This window comes from Meleagris gallopavo, chromosome 21 (assembly GCF_905368555.1).
Source record: "Meleagris gallopavo chromosome 21, MGAL_WU_HG_1.1, whole genome shotgun sequence".
Classification (NCBI taxonomy): Eukaryota; Metazoa; Chordata; class Aves; order Galliformes; family Phasianidae; genus Meleagris; species Meleagris gallopavo.
The window spans coordinates 8,860,328-8,884,219 of NC_139424.1; the positions used below are offsets into that span (position 1 = coordinate 8,860,328).

The 23,892-nt window shown below is 47.6% G+C and overlaps 1 protein-coding gene across 16 annotated transcripts in view; it reads right to left on the minus strand.

The window, feature by feature from the left end:
• Positions 1-23,892, minus strand: part of MSI2 (musashi RNA binding protein 2) — a 183,920-nt gene that overhangs the window by 95,767 nt on the left and 64,261 nt on the right. For 15 of the 16 annotated variants that reach the window (XR_014887593.1, XM_085240934.1, XM_085240930.1 and 12 more), the window contains one exon: positions 22,896-22,988. The exons of the other annotated variant lie outside the window; for it this stretch is intronic. Coding sequence is in view for 14 of the 15 variants with exons in the window: in XM_085240934.1 (XP_085097060.1) it covers positions 22,896-22,988 (93 nt within the window). In the remaining variant the exon portion in view is untranslated. The remainder of the gene's footprint in view (positions 1-22,895; positions 22,989-23,892) is intronic. 16 annotated transcript variants of the gene reach the window in all.

The following is a 23,892-nucleotide window of genomic DNA, read 5'->3' on the forward strand; positions in this document are numbered from 1 at the left end:
GGCTGGCATGTTTGCTTCTGAAGTATCTAAACTGTCACAGCTGTCTCAAAGGATTTAGAAAACTAGGAGCCAACAAGGAATTTTTCATTAACGTGGAGAGCAGAAATCAATGGTCCCCTGGTGTCATGTCATTTCAATGGGGAGAGGGAGGAGACGGAGGAGGAAGAAATTCTAACAATATGCATGCTGCAGGCAGGCAGCCAAGCTACAGCGCACACCATCTTCTGCTCATTTCAGCACACAAGTGATCTGCAGAGTAATTGTTTCTGATAAATTACCAACCTACATACGAAATATCACAATGGCTTCGCATGGTTTTCGTACTCACACACCCGCGCGCAGCTCCCAGGACTCCAGAGCAAATGACCGGTGGTGACATTTTCTTTTCAAGAGAGCTGGCCCAGCACCCTGCTCGGAAGAAGCCTAGGAGGTGCGAAACCATCTTGCACTCATCACAGCCTCCTGTGCTCCCCAATGGCCTGACTGCCACTGGTGCCGGGTGCTGCTGAGGGGACGTGGTGGGGGCAGCTCTGCACAGGAGCTCCCGGGCCCCGCAGCTTCCAGAGGTGGTGGAGCAGCTGGGGTTGGAGATGGCCAAGAACCCATCAGACCCGAGCACATCACGGTGGTGGAAGATCTCTCCAGCGCCTCTTGGCCAGGCACCAGCTGGGGCCAAGCAGCTCTGCGGTCCCGGTGGCCACCAAGTGGCCACGACCCAGCGGCGCTCCCTTGTGGCAAGGAGAGCCAACAGCGCGCAGGGCCCTCCGCCTTCTCAGCTCCGGGGAGTGGCACCTGGAGCCTGGGACCGGCCCAGGATCTGCAGTGCTAGCGGAGCTCCTGGAGAGCAGCGCAGGGCCGAGAGAAACGCGACGGGTTGGGGCATCCCTCCTCTGAGGAAAGGTGGGGAGGGACTGCCCCACTGCAGGGAGAGAAAGCTCACTGTTGTGCAGAAGTAAGAGATGGCGAGGAATGAAGAGCGGACCAAGCTGTTCTTGGTGGTGCCAGAGACGGGTCCAGAAGTGATGGACACCAAGCCCTGAAAGCTATCGAATACCAGGCTATTAAATACCAGGCTGCCCAGAGAGGCTGGTGAGCCTCCATCCTTGGAAACATCCAGAGATCCTTTCAACGTCTACCAGTTCAGATCCTATCTCTGATGGTCAACGCAAACAGGAATTCCCCATCTTAAGTCTTCAGACAGGAAGAAACCTTTTGTACTAACCCAGCCCCTAGGCCAGCCTGGCAGTGGCAGTGCTGCTGCAGGCACGGGGCTGGGTGCCAGCACCCAGGCAGTTCTGGCTATTGGCATGGGAATGGAGCCACAGTGCTGCAATGAGGGCCAGGAGGGCAGGAATCCATGAGAAGGAATAGAGCCCAGCTCCAGATTCACTTCACTGTTTCAAAGCAGAAAAACCCAAACGATGTCTTTGCAAAACAGAAGGGTAATATTTTACATCCTCTTTGCACAGAAGCCAGTAGCAACATGAGAGGACCACAGAGATGCAAACTCTATGATCTACAAATGAAAGCCACAATACAGTCTGCATGCAACAAATACAGAAAAACCCACTCCTGCCAGTTTCAAAGATCTTCCTCATTGGAAAAATACTCTCTATACATCTCGAGAGAGACACGGCTGAAAAAAGCCAAATCTCTCCCCAGGCTTTTAAAGCCAAATCAATAGACAATTGCCAATTAATGTTTGCTATATAAGTAGCTCCCGCTTTCTAGGAAATTTGAAAAGTCATTTTGAATTTGTTTACTGTTTCCATAAAAGAGAACTCCAAACCAAAGCTCTCATGTTTTATTCTATTTCAAAAATTCAGCAAGAGCGAAGAGTGAGAGGTTTGGAAGCCTTCCACTGAAGGACTGTAGGACTCCAGATGCAGTCAGCACTGCACCATGCCTGCTGTTTCATTTCATAGGGGTAAATCTTCCCTAAGACGCAGACCTCCAGGTCAGCTCCACGGCGTTTCAATAAAGCAGAGACAAGACTGCTGGAGAAGAGACAAAAAGAGACGCAAGCAGGCAGAGGACCACACTTGTAGAGGAAGTGCTGGAGCTGCCCAAGCACTCATGGAAGTTAGCAGGAGCCGGCGCTCTGTCAGGACAGCGGATGCCTCCTGTTGAGTGTTAATACGTGCTGCCTCCATTCTCCAAGCAGTACGTGATTTTCTTCACTAAAATACTAATAATGCCAAACCCCTTTCTAATTATAGATGCCTCTTACATGTGATAATCTTCATACGAGTCAGTCCACTTAGAAGAATAACTGATTAAATAAAGAATTGGTTAAATAACACACAATGTTGTGATAAAAAAAATGGCAAAAGCCCAAGAGATTGAAAACGATGGCAGAAATTCTACCTAAGTGTACAGCAGTGAGTGAAACAGCAACCCCAACCTTCAACCTTGAACTGGCAAGCCCAAAGCTGAAACAGTTGAAACGTTAATAGAAAACCACTCTGCCATTATAACAAAACAAAACAACAACAAAAAAAATCAACAAACCCCACAACAAAAGGAACTCACAAGTGCCCTTATGGACAGAACGCTGCTCAGTGTGGACAGAATCTCAAGGAAAACAGATCCTACATATCTACATACATGTTTTCTTCTTTTTTTTTCTTTTTTCTTTTTTTTTGAAAAGCGCACACAAGAAAACACCACCTTGCCCTGAGACCCCATGTAATTAAGATTTAGCAAGATTTAGTTCCAACTAGTAGCAGATATTCTTACAACCGGAGGTACAACTCTCCTCTTAGAGGTGCAAAAGTTCATGAGAATAAACTTTCCCAAGTACCCTCTAATTTGGGATGGGAATGTGAAAACACACACTGGGTAAAAGCCCCTCACAGTCAAGAGCAGACTATATATGCGACCCACCAACCACCCACCCTGCTCCACATGCACACTACAAAGCTGTGAGCCGGGTCCCAGCTGCTGCAGGTCAACAGCCCAGTGGTCAGCGATCCCTGCACAAGGCACTTGCACTGACAGCTGGGCCACGGCTCACTGATGGATTTTCTTTGCTCTCCAAGCAGAGAAGCTGTGCTAGGCGACCAGCCATCCCACCAAGCTCTTCTCTGCCCCTCATGGGCCAGCAGCTTTCCCAGCTACTAGACCCCAGAATGGCTGCCACGGAAGCCAAGCAGGTGCAGGGTGCCATCCCCATGGCACAGAGCACCACCAGCCTCACAGCCCAGGGACCCAAGCGCCACGGGGACAGGCAGCAGCAGGAACCCACAGCAGGGAGAGGGACAAATGGCAAAATCTGCAATTCAACACAGCGCTGGGAAGCCAAGCAAAGCCTTGCTCCAACCCCAAGCCACGGGCTTCCCACTTCTCCTGCCAGCACAAGCCACCCGCAGTGCCTCTCCTCATGGAGCTGCTATCTTCAACCCTCACAGCACCCAACGAGGCCAAAATTATCTCTATTTTCCACTAAAGTTCCAAGAAACAAAGTCAGCACAAGAAACACCAAGGACAAGAGAAGCACCTGTTTAGAAGCAGAATGGGCACGCTCAGCAGCAAGTGAACCGTGTGCCCAGCAGCCCCAGGTGGAGACAACAGCACGCAGAAACCCGGCTTCTCCCTCCAGTCCTGGGCCGCCAGCAGGCAGAACACTCCTGGTACAGGGAGACACCCAGAGCTCCGAGATGCAGCTCTACCCTGTCAAAAGCACCATGGCAAGGCAATCTGTGCGGCTGCATGCCCTGCACACTGCTCCCCGTCCTGCTCTCCTTCCTTCCCAAGGCACGTTCATCGCGATTGAACCAGCACCGCCCTCCGACATTGCCTGTCTGTAAAGCAGAATCCTCATCAGCAATCAACATGCGGCAATTAAGTAAGTGTTTACATTACACCTCCCTCCTAGCGGCAACAACAGAGCAGGAGGCCGCCCACGCCCTGGCTGGGCATCTCGCTGCTCACAATGCGAGAGGCACCGAACCGCCCAGGGCCACAGCCTCTTAGCGCTGAGGATGGCCCTGCGAGGGCAGCACGCAGCCCGAGGCACCGAGAACCTGCAGGGCTCTGCACCACGCAGGCCTGGCAGCGGCGGTGGGCACAGGCTGTGCCTGAGGAACAAGGAGGGGGCCGGGGCAGAGCTGTGGGGCCCTGCTGTCCCACAGAGCTGCTCCCACAGCACAGCCAGCACACAGCACCGCCTCCACCCCGCGCTCATGGATGTGAAGGGCATCATCAGACAGACGGTACCACCGACCGGCAGGCAGCAGCCTCCTGCCAAAGCTATAAATAGACAGCTCTATTTTTAAGTTGACCATCACTTAGCACAGCCAAACTTCTTCCCTTCTGCTCACACAGTCCCCACGCAGCTCCCAGCCCCACTGCCAGGCACGCAGATGCACAATGCTGTCTGGACACGGCCTCTGCTCGCTGCTGTGTCCCTCCTCCATGCGAGTGGCAGCCCTGCTGCACACCCACCTCACACAACAGGAGGCTCCGACTCATCTTTGTGGTAGAACTGCTCAGAGGGATTCCCCTTTTCCTTACATACTGTAACAAATGTTATATAAAGCTTGAAAGAAATTCAACCGCAGCTTTTATTTACCATGGTACATATGGGCCGATGGCTGTGGCAGGCTACCAAGTTTGCTGTTAGCTGGCCAAGTCTGCTGTTATCACTTTGCTCCTAACGCGTGCCCCACGTAAGGAGGAATGCTGCTGCTGTCAGCCGGGCGACTGTGAGCAGCTGGAGGGAAGGGCTCTGCTCTGCCACACTGTGCCCTGCAGGGAGGGCAGGGCAGCATCTGAAGTGTCACCATGATAACACTGTGCAAGACTTGCTGGTGGTTCTACTGCAATACCACTGGGGAACTGACCCTCAGCATGGTGCACCTAAGGTTTCTCTTGGGAGAACTGGATGCCGGTGAAGGATGAGTCTAATGCCAACGTTTACCTGGGTGAATCCTGGGAGCAGTTTCACCTCCTGCAATCAGAAATGAGCACAGAAAGGGCCGTATCCCATGTGTGGGGCTGCACAGACACCTGCACCACCCATGCCCAGAGTAAGGGCCCTCAGAAAGGCTCAACAAGGTGCTGCCACCAAGCCCGTAACTTCAGAGCTCACATAGAACAGGTATGCTGTCATTCTAACAGATGCTAGGAAAAGCGGCATCTGCTTTAAAAGGACACTCATGAACTTCTTCATTTCCAATGAAATCCTCCCATTCTCTGAGTGAGACCACAGCACAGCAGGTAACTGAAGCCTCCAAAGAGATTCAGAGCCATCCAAGAGCTCTGTGGCTTAGCACTTGCTGCCTTGGCAGAGATGCTGAGGTAAGCATGAAAGACCCTGAAATGCACAGGCACCACGAGCCACTCGAGGTGCTTACAGCATGGTGACAAACAGGACCTTTCCAGCAGCTCAGTTAAAAACTTCCCAACTTCAGGTTCACACCAATAAATGACCTTCCCCACCCTGCAGAGCACAACTCGCTCCACTTCCTAAAGCTGCCATACTTATTGGCCTGGGCAGGTTTAGAAGATCTCCCTCAAAGCCTGACCTATTGGTTACGTTTTAAAGCCAAATTGTTGCTTGCTAAATTGTTATGACCTTCCTCCTCCCGCTTCTCCCCTCCCAGTCACGAGCAATAGGAATTAAATTGATTCAGTCTATCAGTGTTCTGCATCTAAGTGATTAAATTCAGCCACTAGAAAAATCTGTTTTGTGCTGCATCTGAGAAAAAGCAGCGCTGCCATTGGATCCAGCTCCCAGCCTCGGAGGGAGGGAGGAGGCAGCACACGGAAGAAAGGCACAGAAGGTAAAACGCAGACATGGCTGCTGTGGGAATATCACAGGCATTATCTTTTCCCTTCCCCCTTTAAGCTGGATCCATTAAGAGATGTACCGTTAGGGCAGCACTGCCAGACAGGTGTGGGCAGCAGCAGCCCCAGAGCATCTCCTCACCCACGTCTCAGACCTGCAACATCCACGACCACCGACTCCAGACAGATGTCAGAGGGCTGGGTGCTGGCTTTTGGGCAGCTCCCCAACCTCAGGCTCTCCCAGAATTAGTCCTAATTTATCCAGGCTGATGACTAGGCAGCATTCCTGGGGGACAGATGCCACGCTTTCCCAGCTGGCTCCAGCCCTAACGACCAGCTGACCATCTATTATAAGCTGTTCAGCTGGGATTTTACTTTGGGACATCCAAGCCGAGCAGCACTTTCCCTCCTCTTCCACGCAGCAATTAGGAAAAAAATAACAAAGGCTGCAGAAGTTAACACATCTACAGAGCACCCTTCTTCAGACAGCAAGCTGTAAAGACATGGACAGACCCAAAGGGCTGCGAAGAAGAAGGTAGGGAGGCAAAGCATCGACCTGCACAAGTACCGGGCGCTTCACAGAGCACATCAGAGCACGAGGGAATCCAGCCCTGCTGCTCTCCGCGTGGCCCCTCCGTGCCTCCCCTGCTCTGACTGCTGCCCACGGGAACACAGCCCACCCCTGGAACACAGAGGAATTACGGCTGTTCTCTGTGCTGCAGAGGATCCGGACCTTTCTGCTTCTGGAATGTAGTGAGAACAAATGTGCGCACAGAGAAAGAACACGCTGAAATAACTGCCTGTTCAGCCGCATCCTCCAGAAGTTCTTCGCTTCCTGCATCTGTGGGATTTCTGGCACGGCCGCAGCCCTGACCTCACCTGACCTCCGCACCGCATCAAAGGGCCTCATCTAAATAGGCCATTGCTTGCACGGGGAGGAAAGTTCAGAGGAAGCTCAGAGAATTACGGGCCTGCCCTCATCGCCAGCATCCCCTCCACTCTCTGCTGGGGAAAAAAGAAAAAAAAAAAGACAAAAAAAAGAAAAAAGATATCCACGGTGGCAGAGACAAAATGTTACAGAGAGGAAAATTCGGATCTGCTTACTGCGGTAGCTGAATTTTAAGCAGCACGAAGTCTAAGAATACATCTGGAAACACACATGCAAATTCTTCACATCTAAAAATAAACGTCTCTGCTGTAGATTACTCTCCAGAGTAAAACAGAAGTGCTGATATTACTTGAAGTTTTTTTCTCTCTTGTTTTGTTTTTCACCAAGATCAGAGTTGGTAAATTACTTTTTAAAAAATCACATACGTTAAGTTATTGAGATCATTTGAAGCATTATATACTGAAATTAATATTACTAATAACAAACTACCAGTTTGCCCCAGGCAAACCACACTACCAGTGGTTTCACTTCATTCCAAGCCCGTATGTTTTGCTTCAGAATCAAATGTCCTTCGTATCACCTCTGCAGAACGCCACATCCTCTCCCCGTGCTTCTCAAGGCTCCAGACCAGCAAGCGCACAGTGAGGCGGCCCTGCGAGCTGCAGCTCCTCAGCAGTGGATTCAGCACTGATTTGCATCAGCAGAAGTTGTTGACATATTTTCCTCCTCAGTTCCTTGGAGGAAAGCTTGGAACTTAATTCCCTCTTTACATTTGCTTATTCAAGTTCCAGTTGCATCTCCCCCTAACGTACCATTAGAGTTTTCCTTTTAATTACTTTTTCACATCATCCTCTTTCTAAGAACTCGGCTCTCTCCCCCACGGTCCCTTCTGCCAAGGATGCCTCCACCTCCCCTCCACCCCTCCCAGCAGCCACCGCCACCCCGGGGCTCCACGCTCTGCTCCCTGGGCTGGCATCCACCCGAGATGCAGAGCAGGCGGGCAGCAGCTGGGTGCAGAGCCCTCATCCCTGAGCACCACGAGTTTGGCTCAATGACGACTTTGCACTACGTGCACCGTCCTTGCAACTGTCCTAAGAGATTAAGGAACATAAAGCAAACTACTTAATTGCAGGCAGGTGTGCAAACTTATTCCCTCTGCCTGCACCTAATGCTCTTTGGAAACACCCTTAAAGGCAAAAAATAAATAAAACCCTTGGAGAGATTACACAAAGGAGACACAGCGAGCTGTGCTGCAGAGGGACAGGCCGTCAGGGCAGGGCATGGCAGCTCCTCACCACTGCTCTCCTGCAACCCTCCCTGCCCAGTCCAGACCTGACAGCAAGCCCCCTCCACCCCACCCATCACCAAACACTGGCATCTCCTCTCCTGCCTGCCCCATCCCACTACTGCAGAAACACAGAGCAAAGTACAGCTGACAGAGCCCACATTCAAAGCAGTGACATCCCACATATCCAGAAACCCAGCTGGCAGGACAAGGGGAATCTCACCCAAACCAATGGGAAACCCCGAACGCCGTGGTCACACCGGAGCACACAGAGCACAAACACTGAGCCTGCACACAGCTTAAGTCAGCAAGGTCACGCCACAGAAAAAAAGCAAGCTCTTTTTCACACTACGCTCATTTATACACTATAGGATGAAAAAAGAAGCATCATTTGTCTGTGAGGCTGTGCTCATCTTTTTGTAGTGCAACAGACAGAAGGACATCTCTCTTCCCCATTCAGCTTAAAGATAATTTTTTTCACTACCATGACGAGAGGCTGGAATCAATGTCAAGATACACAGGAGAAATCAGTTTACTTCCACAGTACTAACAGCACAGAGGAGTTCACCCACAGACACGATTGATAAACTGCTACAAATTCAGGCCAATATCCTTCAAGTTTAACTCCACATTGCTGCAGAAGACAAGACAGATCAGCAGCTACTTGGACAGCAGCTTGAAAGTATAAAGGGCCATATTAGTATTATTATTACTAGCAGGCTGCTGAGGATGTCTCCTATATTTACCATCTGGGTAAAATTACGACTTTAAACAGTCTGTTTGAAGAGGTCCCAAGAGCAGTGAATGTTTTCCATATATTCTCCCAATCAGTCACAGATGATGCAAGACAGATAAGCTCCTTCTCCCATTCCACCTGAGCTCCTAGCAACCCAGGGAGGGCTACAGACCAAGACCTCAGCCACTGCCCTGCTCTGGCTACTGAGGATCCTTCTCCCCACACAGCACACTGTCAATAGATTCAATCACACGGCAGGCAAGCATTTTCCTTTACAAACCACTGATACCATCACACACCATTTCTCTCTCCTCGGTCTGATGTTCAGTTTAACCTGGACAATTTGTTCTGCATTAATATTTCAATAGCACTATAAGCAAACGAACAGATTTCTTCCCGCGCTGCCAGCAGACGAGTACACGCACCCAGGGGCTGCTGCACTATGAGCTCCTGCTCAGAGCCACAAAAATAGAGAAGGAGACTCAAAGAGAGTGGGCAGCCCTTCCCTTGGACAGGAGCAGTTGTCCACCCGTGCCCCATTCAACACGAAGCTCTAGCACCTCTGACATCTGGATCACATTTGGTCGCACACGGCGGGTGCAAATGAGCACAGCCCCCCTCATCTCAAGGAGTTTTGCCAGTTACCATCCACCAGCAATCAGACTGAAATCATCAATTACGTCTAATTCTTCCCTTTCTGGAGCACCCTCCTTATCACCAACGGCCACGACAAAATCCTACCACATATTATCATTTTACACAGCATTATTACTGTGATAAGGCCAAACAGCCCCTGATACAAGTGTGAGTCTGTCCTATTTTCACAGCTCCTCTCCAGTTTGATTTACACCATGTAAATAGAGGTCAAAAGCAAGCCTCTGGTCCCAAAAGATGCATTCTCTCAGACTTTGACACCTTCTGTATGTTTTATGGAGCAAATTTTTAGGTCAGGGAATAGTATACAAATCTACCCACTTAAACAGAAAAGGAGGGACAAGAAGTACGGCCCTTGAGTCAGCAAAGCAAAAAGGGTACTTTCCACTAGGAACTCTTTTCCTAATTACCAACAAACAAGATGGAAGCAGCACCATTACAGATGCTTCCATTTATCCCACACAGCTGCTCTGCGAGCAGGGAACAGCCAACATTCACCACTTCAGGAAGGTTACCACACTGCAGACCCTGCTGCCAGACCCACCGTTCCACTGACACGAGCCACGAAGCCTCACGCCTTGCAACAGGCAGCAGCTGCAGCATTGGAGCACGAAGACACCCAGAGCGATCTGAGCACTGCCAGGCACAGCCCGGCTCATCCATCACGTCACAGCCTCTCATGAGCCTGTCTCAATCTCCATTTTCAGCAACGAAATGCTGAGGTTATCAGGACTCAGCCTGCTCTGGCAAGGCACCGTCAGCCTCCCCAGTTTACCAAAAGGAACCGAGAGGTGCTACGGGGTGTGCTTTGAAACATCACTTAGCAGCACCAGAAAGGACACCTACCCTTCAATAACACTCGGATGGTCGAGCTGGGCTACAGTAATCAGATTCCACCAGAATCCTACAGGAAAAGTACAGCAAACCACTCGCTGGGGGATCTGCAGCCCCTTTCCTCCTGCAGGCCCCCGGGCCGGTTCTGCAAGGTCACAGCAGCAGCGGGGCGCGAGGCAGCAGCTCCGGCAGCGCCCGCCCTGCACGCTGCTGTGAGCCCGCAGCATCAAAGCAAGGTCACATTCCAGGGCGCCAGAGCGTGAAGGCGGAGCGGGCTTTGTGTCGATTCACTGGCTTTTGCCATCGCTGGGTATTTAATCTCTGCAGCTCTTCTCTTTCGACATGATGGGCTCCTCTGGAGTCATCACAGCCTATGGAGTCCATCAAGCAAATGAATCCAGATTTCACCAACGGCCAGAGCAGCTCACTCCCGCGTTGCTGACTACTGATAGCTCACTTCCATTTTGACAGAATGGTTCTCAGAGCTCCAAACAGGAGTAAGAAAAAATTCAAGAGAGCACTAAGTAAATAGAGGCAAGGAAAGCCTACTGAGCTGAGCTGCACAGCCTGTGTGTAGGACAGCAGCACAGCATGGGGCAGCACTACTCTTTACACAGCCCTTCAGATGGCAGGAGAGGTCTTCCTCTCCATCCCTATCTTTCTCCTTCTCCCATGTGAAGAGTCTGGCTCAGAAGTAAAGCAACCCCATCTTTACGAGGTATTTTTACTTCCTTCAAGTCAAAATACAGTCAGAAGGTCAAATGAAATATAGTTCTTCCAAAGCACCTGACTCTGTGAACTTCAGAGCGTAAATCTAATTGAAGACTATGACAAAAGAAAAGAAAAAAATCAATATTGCTAGTTCTAGAATGTTAGTGCCATTCTTTCTCGTTTGTTTTCAGAAAGTACAGGATGGACAGGAGGAGGGCTTCACACCATCCACAAATGGCAGAATTTGTGCTGCGCCTACACAAACCTCTGGTTCACGCTGCCTTGAACTCAAGATCAGTATCTGTGCTGTTTTATCAGACAAGGTCTGATTTCTGTTCTCTCTTTTATTTTCCTTTTTAAAGGTTTATTTTTAAAAGAGGACCACGCAACAGGGCCTCATCCATTTCAGGAAAAGTAAACAAAATTCTTCACAGGGAGGGCTGGGGATGATAGAACAAAGCCTGCTAGACTAAACTGTACAGAGGTGCATTTATCTGTCGTTATTTGGTATCACAGCAGCACAGTGACTTTGACCAAGGTCAGGGCAAGGTGCTGCACACAGACATGCTCTCTCCCCCCTGGAGATGCTTGCAGCCACAGCAGCACCAGGGAAGTCACACCATTAGCCCCAGATTGTGGGTGAGGATCTGAATGAGATTAAAATAACACAGCAAATCAGTGCCACGTCTGCAAAGCAGACCTCCCAAACCTGGGTCCCAGCACAACCATACCTCCTTCCTCCTCTTTCCTTCCAGACTCATCACAGCCCACGCCAGCTCAAAACATTATCTTTTCCTGGTATGAACTTATCTGCACCTCGCACTGCCAGCAGTGCAAGGCGCTGAAAGGTGTCTTCCAGGCCAAAAAACAACCAAGTGATCCCATGGGATCCATCAAGACCTGAGCAGTTTTAACACAACACTCACATGCAAAGAAACACATGGGATACATGGGATTCTGTGGGATCTCTATGACTTCTTGGGACAGTCCTGCTTTCCGATTTGGACCAGCAGAACTCTCTCACAGGAGAGTCCTAGAAAAGTCCTTTGGCTACTGGGTTCTCTCCAGAGCGTTCTAAACAGGAGACTAAAGAGAGAGGTGGGGGCGACAAGGGCTTCAGCCTGGTGGGGACAGGAGGCAAGCAGGATAAATACTTAAATTCCTGCTTATTAGGAAATCCTTGGCAAATAACGTGAAGCCTAAAGGAGGTGTTAAAGAGATGTACACTCGGTATTATGGGAAGCTTAATGAGAAGCTGTAACCATTACGTATGTATCATATATGCAAAACTAGGTGAGGCCCCTGCGGACCTCCATTCTGCATGAAACTTTATAGACACTGTAATGCATTATTTTTAATGATTCCCTTGCCTGCTTCGAGCTCTGGAAACCAAGAAGATCTTCCCTATTTTCCTGGCAGTGTGTTAGCACCGATACCTCGCTTGCTGCTAGACTTCTAGGTTATTTTAATGAGAAATAATTGGGTTACTTTCCAAGATTCTGCAAAGCCAATATGTGAACAGAAACTCTGAAAGTTGCTCAGCGTTGCGGTGCTCTTCACGTCCTCTACTGTCCACAGGGTTACTTCCCCTGGTAGACCATTTATCTACAAATAGGCCCACAAAAACGCTGGCACTTCTGCTAGTTCAAGTTTGCATTGTCATCATCCATCTCGAGGGAGAGCCAGGCCAGAGAAACAACCAGCTGCAACATCACAACGATTGCCCCTGCAGGAGATGTATATAATGAAAATTGAAAGCTGCAGGATGAACTTCTTACATACTTGTCCTTTTGGTTTATTCATCAGAAATAATTATCCGTGCTCACATTCACAGGAGCACATACTTTATGATGTACATTAAAATTTAATGGATTTTTAATAATACTGTAACTACAGCAGGAGCAGAAAAAAGCTGTAATAATAAACCATATGTGCCGTGTTGGTGGGTAAATGGTGTTGAGCAAACACTGACAACATGGAACCAGCCCAGGACCAGTGAGGATGGGAAGAAGGAACTCCTATCTCCAGTATTTGAAAATCACAATGACTGTAATGCTGATGGCTTAGGTTAAAAATCCCCTGCAAGGAGAGCTGAGTGCATGCATTAAATGAGCAAACACGAGTTCCTAAATTTCAGGAACCTATGGGTGATACCCAGCAGCTTTTGACAAGCATCCAAACTCCCCAGATCAGCTGCTCCATCCATGAAATGGAAAGAAGCAACAAACCAACCCTGTGACTGTGCCTAGAGAATGTGTCTAAACCCCAATTTCCACTGTGCTAATTAGAGCACTTAAGAGTATTTTATGAAGCTACTGATGTCTATTTCTTAAGCATCAGCAGAAATTACTGCTCCAGCAGGAGAGACTGACACTGGACACTCTCCTCAGCAGCTAAGAGTCAGTGCACAGCATCACCGTGTCACCAATACTTGGACGGACATCTATTTATAGACTAAGAAATTATATATGTGGTGTCCCCACCAACAGTGACAAATCTTCATTCAGGCATGAGTCACCAATTCATAAGCACGTTTCCAAAAATAAATCCTATTTACCAGAATTAAATTCCACACGCTCAGGAGAAAAATGTCTCCTTAAAAACAAAACAACAGAAGAAAGGCATGCTGGAAAAGCAAACAGTAGCAAACAAGCACCGAAGCCTTCGCCTGCAGGTCCTCACATTTGGTATGAGCACACTGCGACTGGAAGTGTTTAAGATGTAAAAATGAAGATGATTGCATGTTCTCATTACAAACCCCTGCCAAGGTCACCAGAGCCCTACCGTCCAAAAGCAAGTATCCAGAATATTCCTGGCGATTCATGCTTTGTAGGAATAGTAAGTATATTGCAGTTATTAGAGAGAGCAGACAGAACGCGCGCCAAGTAATCCCAGAAAATGTGGTGTTAAATAGAGGGTTCAAACCACAAAGCAGTTGATGGGGAATGTTAAAAATGTCAGCGTGGCTGAAAGACACTCACCAGTGGTGAATGTCAAATAGCGAGCTACTGTTCAGTAGTTCCAACAAGAAAGTAAGGGTACGTGGGTAATGGGACCGACGGTACAGTTGTTGGTACAAATTACATCCAGAAAGCAAAGAAATAAATAGATAAAAAAAATAATGCAAAAATGGAACAAGTTCAAACTTCTTTTATAGTAATAGTCTCCAGTTGAGCATAATCACCAAAGCTACAGTGATAAGATTGCCAAAACTAGACAAACATCTGTGAGATGAATTCATCTCAGAGGGGAAGCCAACAGCTTGTTATCATTAAAGAGGCAATGCTCTCCCTGCGTTTGAACTGCAGGCCGCCTTGTTACTGCGTTTGCTGAGGCAATTGCACCAGATGTTGGCAGCTATCTTCAGATGGATGACAAGCACCTGCTGTTGGGGAAATTAAATGCTCGTCGGCCTCCTATCCTTCAGGGGAGGGTGGGCCGGGAGGGGAAGAGGGGGAGTGGTGACGGCTGACCCTCTGAAATAAACCTATTTATGCAAAGTGACAGTAAGTGCTGGTTTGCCAAGCAGGGAAACAGAGTGGAAATTCATTGGATCTCTTCCATTGCCCCTGGTGAAATCTGCTCCTATCCTCCCCGTCCTGACAATTAACAGGGAACCCATCTGAACCCGCTAAACCACTCCTCAGAGTCCTGGAGCAGCACAGGAACCTTCTGCCAAGGAGTCCCACCGGCACCACAAGCACACGTTGCGGGTCAGCACTGCAGGCGGAACAACCCATCAGAGGACACAGCTTGTAAATGCCAGCGTTAAAACAAATAGCGCCGTTAATGGGATCCTGCACGTACTCAGATCTCTGTGAGCTCACTGCCAGGACCACCTGGTGGCACCGGGATGTGTCACTGCCTCGCTTCAGATCCCTTCTGCAGGGTCAGGAATGACAGCAAAGGTCAGGATGGACACTAAAATCCACTTCCCATGCTAAATGCACGGCAGCTTTTTTTTCCCAACCAACTTGCTAATTTCCAAACTTCTGTGAAAGAAAAACTGCAAAACGTGGTCTTGTTTCATATGAGCTATCATTTCATTACAGTGCCTTCATTCCCTCACCTCCTCACACCTGTGCAGTGAGGACACTGCAGCACAGCCCACATCTCACACTGCCAGCAGCACCCAGCAGGGCCCAGATCACTTCAAAAACATTCTACCCTGGACAATAAACAGACAACCCCACTGTTACTGCTATGCACCTCTTGTGAACGACCCTGTCAGAGACAAATGTTTGCTTGATCTAAACTGGCCAAATGCATTTAGGTATTCCTCAGATTAAGAGGCAGCTAATCCTCATTCTGCTTAGATTATCTTAATTGGCTCTTCATTTGAGCTACTTTGCCCTTGTCCCCATTTCCAAAGATGTATTTATAAATACATAGGCTGCATCACACAGTATAAACACGCAGTCTCTCCGGACCAGCACAGAGCCCCATGCCGTAGGGTTACCAATGGGACTCACACTAACCAGCCTGCTGCCCCTGGCTCCTACTCCACCGCCACTCAAATACGCCCAGGCACGTTTTTCTCTGCAAAAACAAACACTAAATTCCCTTAACAGAGGTATACACGTGTACGATGGATGTCAAATGAATTTAATCTTCTACCTCTGTAAAATTAGCATAAGTTTAATTAAATTGATCATAGCTCAGTACTGCATATGTGAACAAAGCCCTGTTACTTCACCTCTAGGACAGACCAAAAAATCATCCTGTTGGTTCTTACTGCCCTGACAGAATAGCACAGAAATACACATGAAGAACAAGAACCCGAACAAGAACTAGAAGGCTCACCACACTTCAACACCAACGAACTATTTTTCCATTAGAAAAACATCAGTTTCTTAAAATCAGTACACAGATCAAATCTGGCATTTCCTTGATGTTCCGCAGCAGGGCCGCAGTGCTGGGGGCAGAGGGCTGCTGTGCCCCAATCCCTGCAGCCAGCTGCTGAACGAGCCATGTCATCCATTTCCAGGTGCAAAAGGCACTATTACAGCAACATGTGCTCTTTCCACACTTGGAACAATTTGCATGAAGTTCCTCGCAGATACTTTTAAAAGCATCCAGACTCAAAGCTGCTATCAGAGTGCAACACAAACATTTCCATCAGAGCAGTCCTGAATCTTCAAGCCCACCCACCCACGTTAGGATGAATCCAAGGGCACTGCAGGGATAATCTGAAGATGTTAGCAAACATGATTAGCTGAAGTTGTTAGGTACATTACATCATGCTTTTATAGAACAGAGATAGAACGAAAAATCAGATTTCATGGGGTCTCAGAAAATATACAGGTAATTTTAATGGTTTTGGCCGTGTTGCAAAACTGCTACATGCTGCAAGCAAGCGTTCACGTGTACGCTGGAAAAGTTAACGTGAATGTTTTCTTTTAACTTCTTTCATCCAAATGCAGCCCCCAGCCAATTGCTGATTCAACCTGGGGTCCTGGTGTGCCTCAGGGCCAGCAGTGGTGTGCCACGCTCTGCAAGCTTGGGATCAGAACTGCTCCCAAGATGAACACAGACCAGCCATGACTTCACAAAAAGAAAAAAGAAAAAAAGAAAAAAAGAAGAAAAAAAAAAGAGGACAGTTATCTTTAAAAGTCACCTTTTAAACCAAGGATGCAGGCACTGCCCAGCAGCTCCCAGCCGGGTGTTTGAGCTAGGCTCTGGCAGAGCTGCAGCACTCGCTCTCAGCAGCTGGCCGGCACAGGATGGACCCTGACCCAGCCCAGAAGTGCTGCCATGGAGCTCAGCCCCAGTCCGCTCACATCGCTTCCAGCACGGTGTGCCCAGCACTGAGTCCACGCGGCTGAAGGCTGCGAGTGACAGGACTGTTGGCATATTTACATTTCCCATGCCCTACAGAGCTCGCTAAGTAAGAAAGGCAAGACGAAACAGCTTGCCCAAAGTCAGACAGCAAGTGGGTGGCACAGTGGGAAACAGAAGACAGATGTTCGGGGCCCCGGCTCTCCACCACAATTACCTCATCTCACACGGGTTACAGCACAAAAGCTGCCGTGCCGTTTCATTTAAGCAGAGCAAGAAAGGAAATAAAATCATGCTTTAAACTTCTGCTGTGCTATGATACAGCCGCCTTACCCGCAAATCCTGCCTTAACATTTCCTCTTTTCATAAAATCCAGGTAGAAACCAACCTCTAATTTATAACAAAACCACTTCCACAAAGCATGTGTCTTGTTACAGACCACCTAAAAACTGACTTCCTGTGTACAACCTTCATTGAGAGAATGAAAACACTTTTTTTTTTTAAAGCAACGATCGAGTTCCTTGGTTTATTAAAAAAAAAAAAAAAAAAAGAAAGAGCATGCGTGGGAGTGAGTAGAAATAATAAAAGTGCTCGAGGCCACGAGGGACCACTACATCCCAGATCTCTTTGTCACATGCCAAAGCAAAAATTTAAAGGAGTATTCTTTACCTTTAGAGTAACACAGACGCAACATTCAAACCAGGAACTCCGGAAATATCGGGACTTAACGCCTGCGGGGAGGGCAGGGCAGCCCTGCAGCACTGCTCCCAGCTCATCACAGGCTGCAAACAATGTGCTCATCTGGGGCTCAATCTAAGGAGCTGCAATGAATCAAATTAAGCAGTTCTCCCAAAGCACTCCTAGGTAACTTCGGAAGAAGAATGTAAGGGCCTAACTGCTATTTAACAACAGGCCAAGAGCTCAGGATCTCTCTGAAGGGAATGGTGACATAAGCAGCAGTCTAAGAAAAAAAAAAAAAAAAAAAGAGTCAACATCCTCTGTTTTGCATTTATAAAATATTTCAGGAACTTGGGCTATTACAGACAAGAACATAAATGAGTCCAAATCTGTCCCTCAGTTTCATAGAATGTCACCACTTCCCAAATACTGAATCTGGAAATACAGTACTGAAACATGCGGAAAGCTAACAGCTTGTCATATCAAAAAATGATTTTTCTGCAAAGCAAATATTTTGAGAATGACCATCCACGTATCCCATTAACCATTAACTCTACACATCAATGCTCAAGAGATGTAATAACGCAATTCAGACTGTGTGCCAAGCCAAAATTAACTCTGCTTTCACTTTCATGCCAGAAGAACTCCCTGTACCTCCTGGCTCTGGCCTCAGCCCCAGCTCTGTGCAGACTCCCAATCCCCAGGACACAAACCCAGGAGCAAACCACCTTTTCTCATGCTAACAACTCCATTGCAATAACATCTTCAGAGGCCACACTCAAGGTCTCAGGAAAAAGTAAACCAGTGAAGTGCTTAATACTCCAATGGCGCATTAACTCATTCACACCCAGACAGCCCTGCCAAGCAAGGAGGAGTTTTCTTTCATGCTTTCTTGATTTATATTTTCACAGCTGTCAGAGAAAAGCATGTAGGAAGCACATTATGTAAACGACCCGATTAGGCTAAAATCCTCCGTGTGGATCACACCTCCTTCCCTCTCCTCTTCCATTGCAGTTTCATGCAGAAAGTAGAGGGATTTTTTGTCTGCTACTGAAAGCAGATTACTTTTTTAAAGGTTAAACTAGTCATTATTTGCACTGCTGTCCTTGTTACAACACATGACAGCATACAAGGAAAGGAGCAAATTCTCATCCTGACGCTTTGCTCCTTGCAGCACCGCTGCACGCAGCTCTGCCCACCTCGCACCCCAGCCCTGGTGGCAGCAGGGAGGGTTTAGGAGCAGTCTCCTTGTATTTGTTAACTGTAACGAGACAGGAAGCCATGGCTACAGAAGGGAGAGATCAGAAGAATGTAATCTTTCAAAAACACAACTGTTTTGCGGGAGAAAAAAAACCAAACCAACATCAGAAACCAAAAATTATTATTCCGCTGGTCTGTTCTGTGTCTCACAGGAAATAACAAGCAACTGTACGAAACCTTTCACATCCAGAGAGGTAATTCAGAAATCCTCTCTTCTTTCAAATTTTCTAAATCTTAAAAGCCATTCTTGAGGAAACAACATATTCCGGGCGAAGCTGAAGCACGCCTGCAATTTGTCTGAGGGACCTGGTGGCAAGCCCCAACAGAAAGCAAAACTAATGCACGCATCTTTGTTCTGATTTCATGTGGAACTTTAAAATAAAAACCAAATGCTACAGCGCCCATTCCCAAAAGTCATTTCAGGATTGCTGTGAAAGACAAAACAGAGCAAACGCTCCCGCTTTGAGATGGTGAAAGCAAGCACAACAGCTGGAGCCACCAGCACCAGCACTGCTCTGCCAGCAGTTTAAAATAACTGTATGCAAAGCAGTCCACAAAAATATTTCAGACTTCACCTTTAAAAAAACACTTTTTTTGAAGTATAAACTTAGTGTTTTCTTGAGAGGTAGAGAAAATATGTCTTTTCTTCCAGAACAGTCATATCTGGACTGATCTAAATAGTTGAGGACAGCCAAAACGTACCTTTAACAAAACTGTTCCCAGCAAGCTGGAAACATGGGCTGGAAACACCCAGTTTCACTCAAAAGACTGCTCCCCCAGGACTGGCTGTAGCCCTGCATGAAGAACACCACTGAACAGAACTGCTCCAACAGTTGAGTCGAGAAGTGCCCGGTCCCATCAGTGCCCCCTGGCACTGCACTGCACTCCCAGCCCAGCTGGGCCCAGCTGTGCTGTGGGCCTGGCTCAGCACGGGCAGCGATGGGGTTAAGGCAGTGCCAGACCGCAGGCACTGGCGGCCGACCAGGAGGGACATGGGAACCAGGGCAGCCAGCTATAAAGGCCTTATTGTAGCAGCCCACTGGATTGGAAATGACTTGTAGGCCTAATGAAACAAAACTTTGGCAGTAAAACAGAATGAAAGGAATGAGACAATAAAAGACAGGAACAAAGGGAGCAGAGTTGTTTCAGCTTAGGAAAATAAGCTCACTTTGTTGTTGGGAAAAGCCAAAGCCGATTAGGATAAACCAATGACTAGGCATAAGTCTTCCAAACTAATTACACAGTTCGCCATGTGAAGTGTAATTGCAAGTCACAAAATAAGGACTACATTACTTTCACAGGAGCTCAACGAAGGGAGTGCTACCCAGTATAGCCGGACCCACAGGGGTCCCTCACTACCCTCGCTTGCAGCCGGAGATGTGCAGGATGCGCTCGCCCTGACAGAAGTGCAGACAGAGGAAGGCCCCTCTGCCACCACAGCCCCGGGTGAGGTGCAGCGAGGCTGTGCTCTGCTCCCAAACTGCTCCTGGAAGCACTGAGCACCCCAAGAGGCGCTGAGCCTGGGGAGCAGTTTGGGCATGCAGAGGGCAGCCGGGCCCCTCCTGCAGCAGGCCGTGTGCCCGCAGCCTCCACAGCACCAGCCAGCCACAAGGCCTTAATTACTCTGCTCTGCACTCTGTTAAGGTTTTTGATTTTATGCAGGTCATTTTCCCCTATCTTCCTCTGAATGATGGCTGGGATTCCCACAGATCTTCAGCTTTACTGAAAGAAATAACTATCATATCAGAAGCTTCACAATAAAAGTCTCAAGAGTTATCATTACCACATTTGTTGGCGTGCTAGCTGGCAGGCATTTCCACTGGTGAAGTCAGGAAAGAAGGTTTATTAAATGCAGTTTTCTTTCTACTGGAGAGAAAGGTTCTGACATTTACTTTTCAGAAAGAAACTGTTTCAAATTCAACACTTCAGGGCCCTTGGTGCCAACTCCCGTTAAATTAGCGCGTCAGCTCGGCCCAGAGCTGCATGGCTGTAACCACGGACTGCACTGAGAGCAACCTCCAGTTACCAGAACAACTGCCCCTGGTTGCAAAGCTCTCCTCTGCAGCAAGTACAGACAGGATTCCGAGAAGCACAGCAGCCGTTAAGCAATTTTATTCACACCAATAAGAAAGCTCAGCATTTCAAAGAGGAAGTCACCGGAGATGCTCTTATCAAACATGGGCGGCTCTGCTATTCTCTAATTATGTAATGCAATTGCCTTTTATTTTAAGAAAGTGCTAAGAAAATGCAAACCTTGCCATCAGTCCTAATGCATTGTTTCTATTGCAATGGCTTGACAGGAGAGGGGTGCGCTGAGCAGGGCACAGACGTATCATCAGTCCCTGCCACCATGAGCCTGTAACCAAAAGCAGCAAGTGAAGTTAAGGCCTGGGAAGGAGATGGGCATGGAAGAGAAGGAAGCAGCTCCTACAGGTCCCACAGGGACAGCCCTCACTGTACCTGAACAGCCCACTCACCACAGTGCACTGAGCCACCTGAATCAGCTGGACCACAAGTCCATGATTCCTAGGGTCAGTAATTACCTCTGCTCCTTCTCACAACTGGAGGCTGGCATCACCTCGGACACCCCCAAACCAAACTGCCAGATGACAAACAACAAAATGCAGTCAAGAGCACTCAAGCACCTCCAAAATACCACTGCCTTCAAACTCTCCTGATCACAATGTAGCACTGAGCAGCACAAGACAGAGATGCACCTGGAAAATGCTACTGGGCAGCACCCTGCTGGCCCTGAGTCCCACAGCTGTCCAGTCCCAAGGACTGCCAGCCTCAGCAGGATGAACCCCGGCTCTACTGCCAAAGGAAGGGGTTTCAGCCCTGGTCACAGCTTACACAATTATTTCCAGCTCCTTCATTTTTCAGCCTTCAACTGATAACACCTGAAAAGTACCTGATTCTCCACAAGTGTTGCTTTTTGAAAACCCTTCTTTAAATTCAAGAAAGGCAGAGCACAAAAGCAGGAACTGAAGCATCCCGAACCACAAGTCACTACTGAAAAAATGGATGCTGACTGTCTGCATTATCAAGGACTGTAAAACTACCAGATGGTGAAATTAAAAAGACTAGATTAAGAGAGCATCCAGCCAATATGCAAAGCACTTTTACTGAAACTATTATTAACTTCAAAAATACAGGTTAGAGGAGTTCCACAATTAGAAGTAACTACAGAAGAAACATCCAAAAGCTCGTGTAATCCTTTAATAAAAGGCTCAGCAGGCTGTAAACATCCTGCCGGAATCGAAGATTATTATTGAAAACAAAATGAATGGCTTGAAAAACAACTATCAATCCAGCACAGGAACAGTTTATAAACTCCCCTCCTCAGCTCTCAACAAAATACTGCCTGGCCAAGGCATTTCAGAGCCAGATAAAAGAAACATAAACTAACTACAAGGAATGGGAGCTGCTTTGCTTTGGGATATCCCACTGTGTCCTCAGGCAATCAAGCATCTAAATCATCGGTTGATGCAATCCAAAGGGCAGAAACCGAGCTGCACAGAGCGCCGAAGGTTCAGCGCCCATCGGGAGCACTGAGTTCAGGGCCTGCCCGCCCTGCCCCGGCACGTCAGCTCACCCACAGCCAGCACTGCTCCGCCACACGGGGGGCACCATCGCAGCTGGAGCTGCTCCAGGTGTGAGCTGTTTCACTGCAGAAGAGAACATTCCAGCAAGGTCCAGGCTTCCTTCAAACTCCATATGCTAGCTCTGCTTTGTTTTTAACGACTTCAGGACTCTATCTACGCAAGGATCTTGCTAAATATTTTTTTAGTAAGAAACAGAAGAATAATCTGGTGACTTCCATACTCCTCTTGCTATTCACATGGTTCCTAAAGGCATTTCACAACTTCACAAGCTCTCTCATACACCTCTATACCTCCTTTAGCTGCTGGAATCAGAGCCCACAGGAGGCTTGTGTTATGGAGCAGACAACTGTGTAATTATTCAGGTAAGGGTCACGTTCCTCCTGAACACAAATTCAACTCCCAGTGATTTTTGTTGTTGTTGTTATTTTTATTATTATTTTTTTTTTAACCCTAAGCAATGCTAGATGATGCTGTACACATTCAAATACAACAAACAATAGGAACCACAAAACAAACTTAAATAGGCTTCAAAAAATTATACTGCAAAGCAGAAAATGTGGCTCTCCTTCGAGCACAGGCCTCACTGCACTTTTGTTTTTTCAAAACACTTTAAAAAGAAAAGGGAAAAAAAGGAAGAATTCAAAGAATGCAGCGCTCACTCAGGCAGGAACTTACCTTGCCAAACTGTTCAAAGTATTGCTTTACGTCTTCCACTACTGTATTAGCCGATAATCCACCTACAAATATTTTCTTTGTTCTTGTGACCATCTGCAAGAAATTACAAGACAAGCATATGGTTTAACCAGATTATTTCAAACAATATGTGGAAAAAAATATATTCTTCAGATGCCATCCCTAGCCCAGTTAATGAGAATATTTCTCTACAAAAGCAATTCAGATTCTATTTGATTAGATACTTTTTTCTTTGTCTTGTTTTGTTTTTATTTGAGAAATGGATGAGTAAAGGCACTCAATAACAACTCTAGCCCCCGGATATTTTTTTTTAATAAATGATTTTTATTGTGTTTCTCAATGCAAATATGAGGGAAAAAGGATTCCTCATAGCTACCATCTCAGAAAGGCATGGCATTTTCCCCTCATCTTTCCTAAAGACAGAGCACACTCTTTAGCAGACTTAAGGCAATTTCATCCAACTGAAATGCCCTGTTATTAAGTTTCCATGGGTGGCTTTAAAAGGAACTTGCACAATTACTTCAAAATTCTTCAGGAGATAAAACCCCACAGCCCAGGCTGGTCCATACAAAGCAAAGGAACGATGCTGGACTCTCCGTGGAGCACTTTTAGGTGACCCGTTACCCTTTGAGATGGACAGGACTCAGCCCAAGGACCCGAGCCCTGAGAGCAGCAGCAGTGGGGCAGTGGGTGTCACTACATGGCCAGTCCACCCGCAATGGGCCACCTCACAGCAGCACAGACCCATCACTCCCATCTCTGCTGCCATTCAAATCACGGTAGGCATTTCCCTCCATCTCTCCCTACCCATGCTTTACAGAGCTGCACTTTTTTTTTTTTAGGTTAAGAAGAAAAAAAACAGTGTAAAAATTCAATTATTTTTTCCCGAATGCAATCTAGGACTCTGAAATTGAAGCCCAAGCATATATTTTTCTGTATAAAATTGTCATTTACAAATAAAGAATTGGCTAAAGCCAAC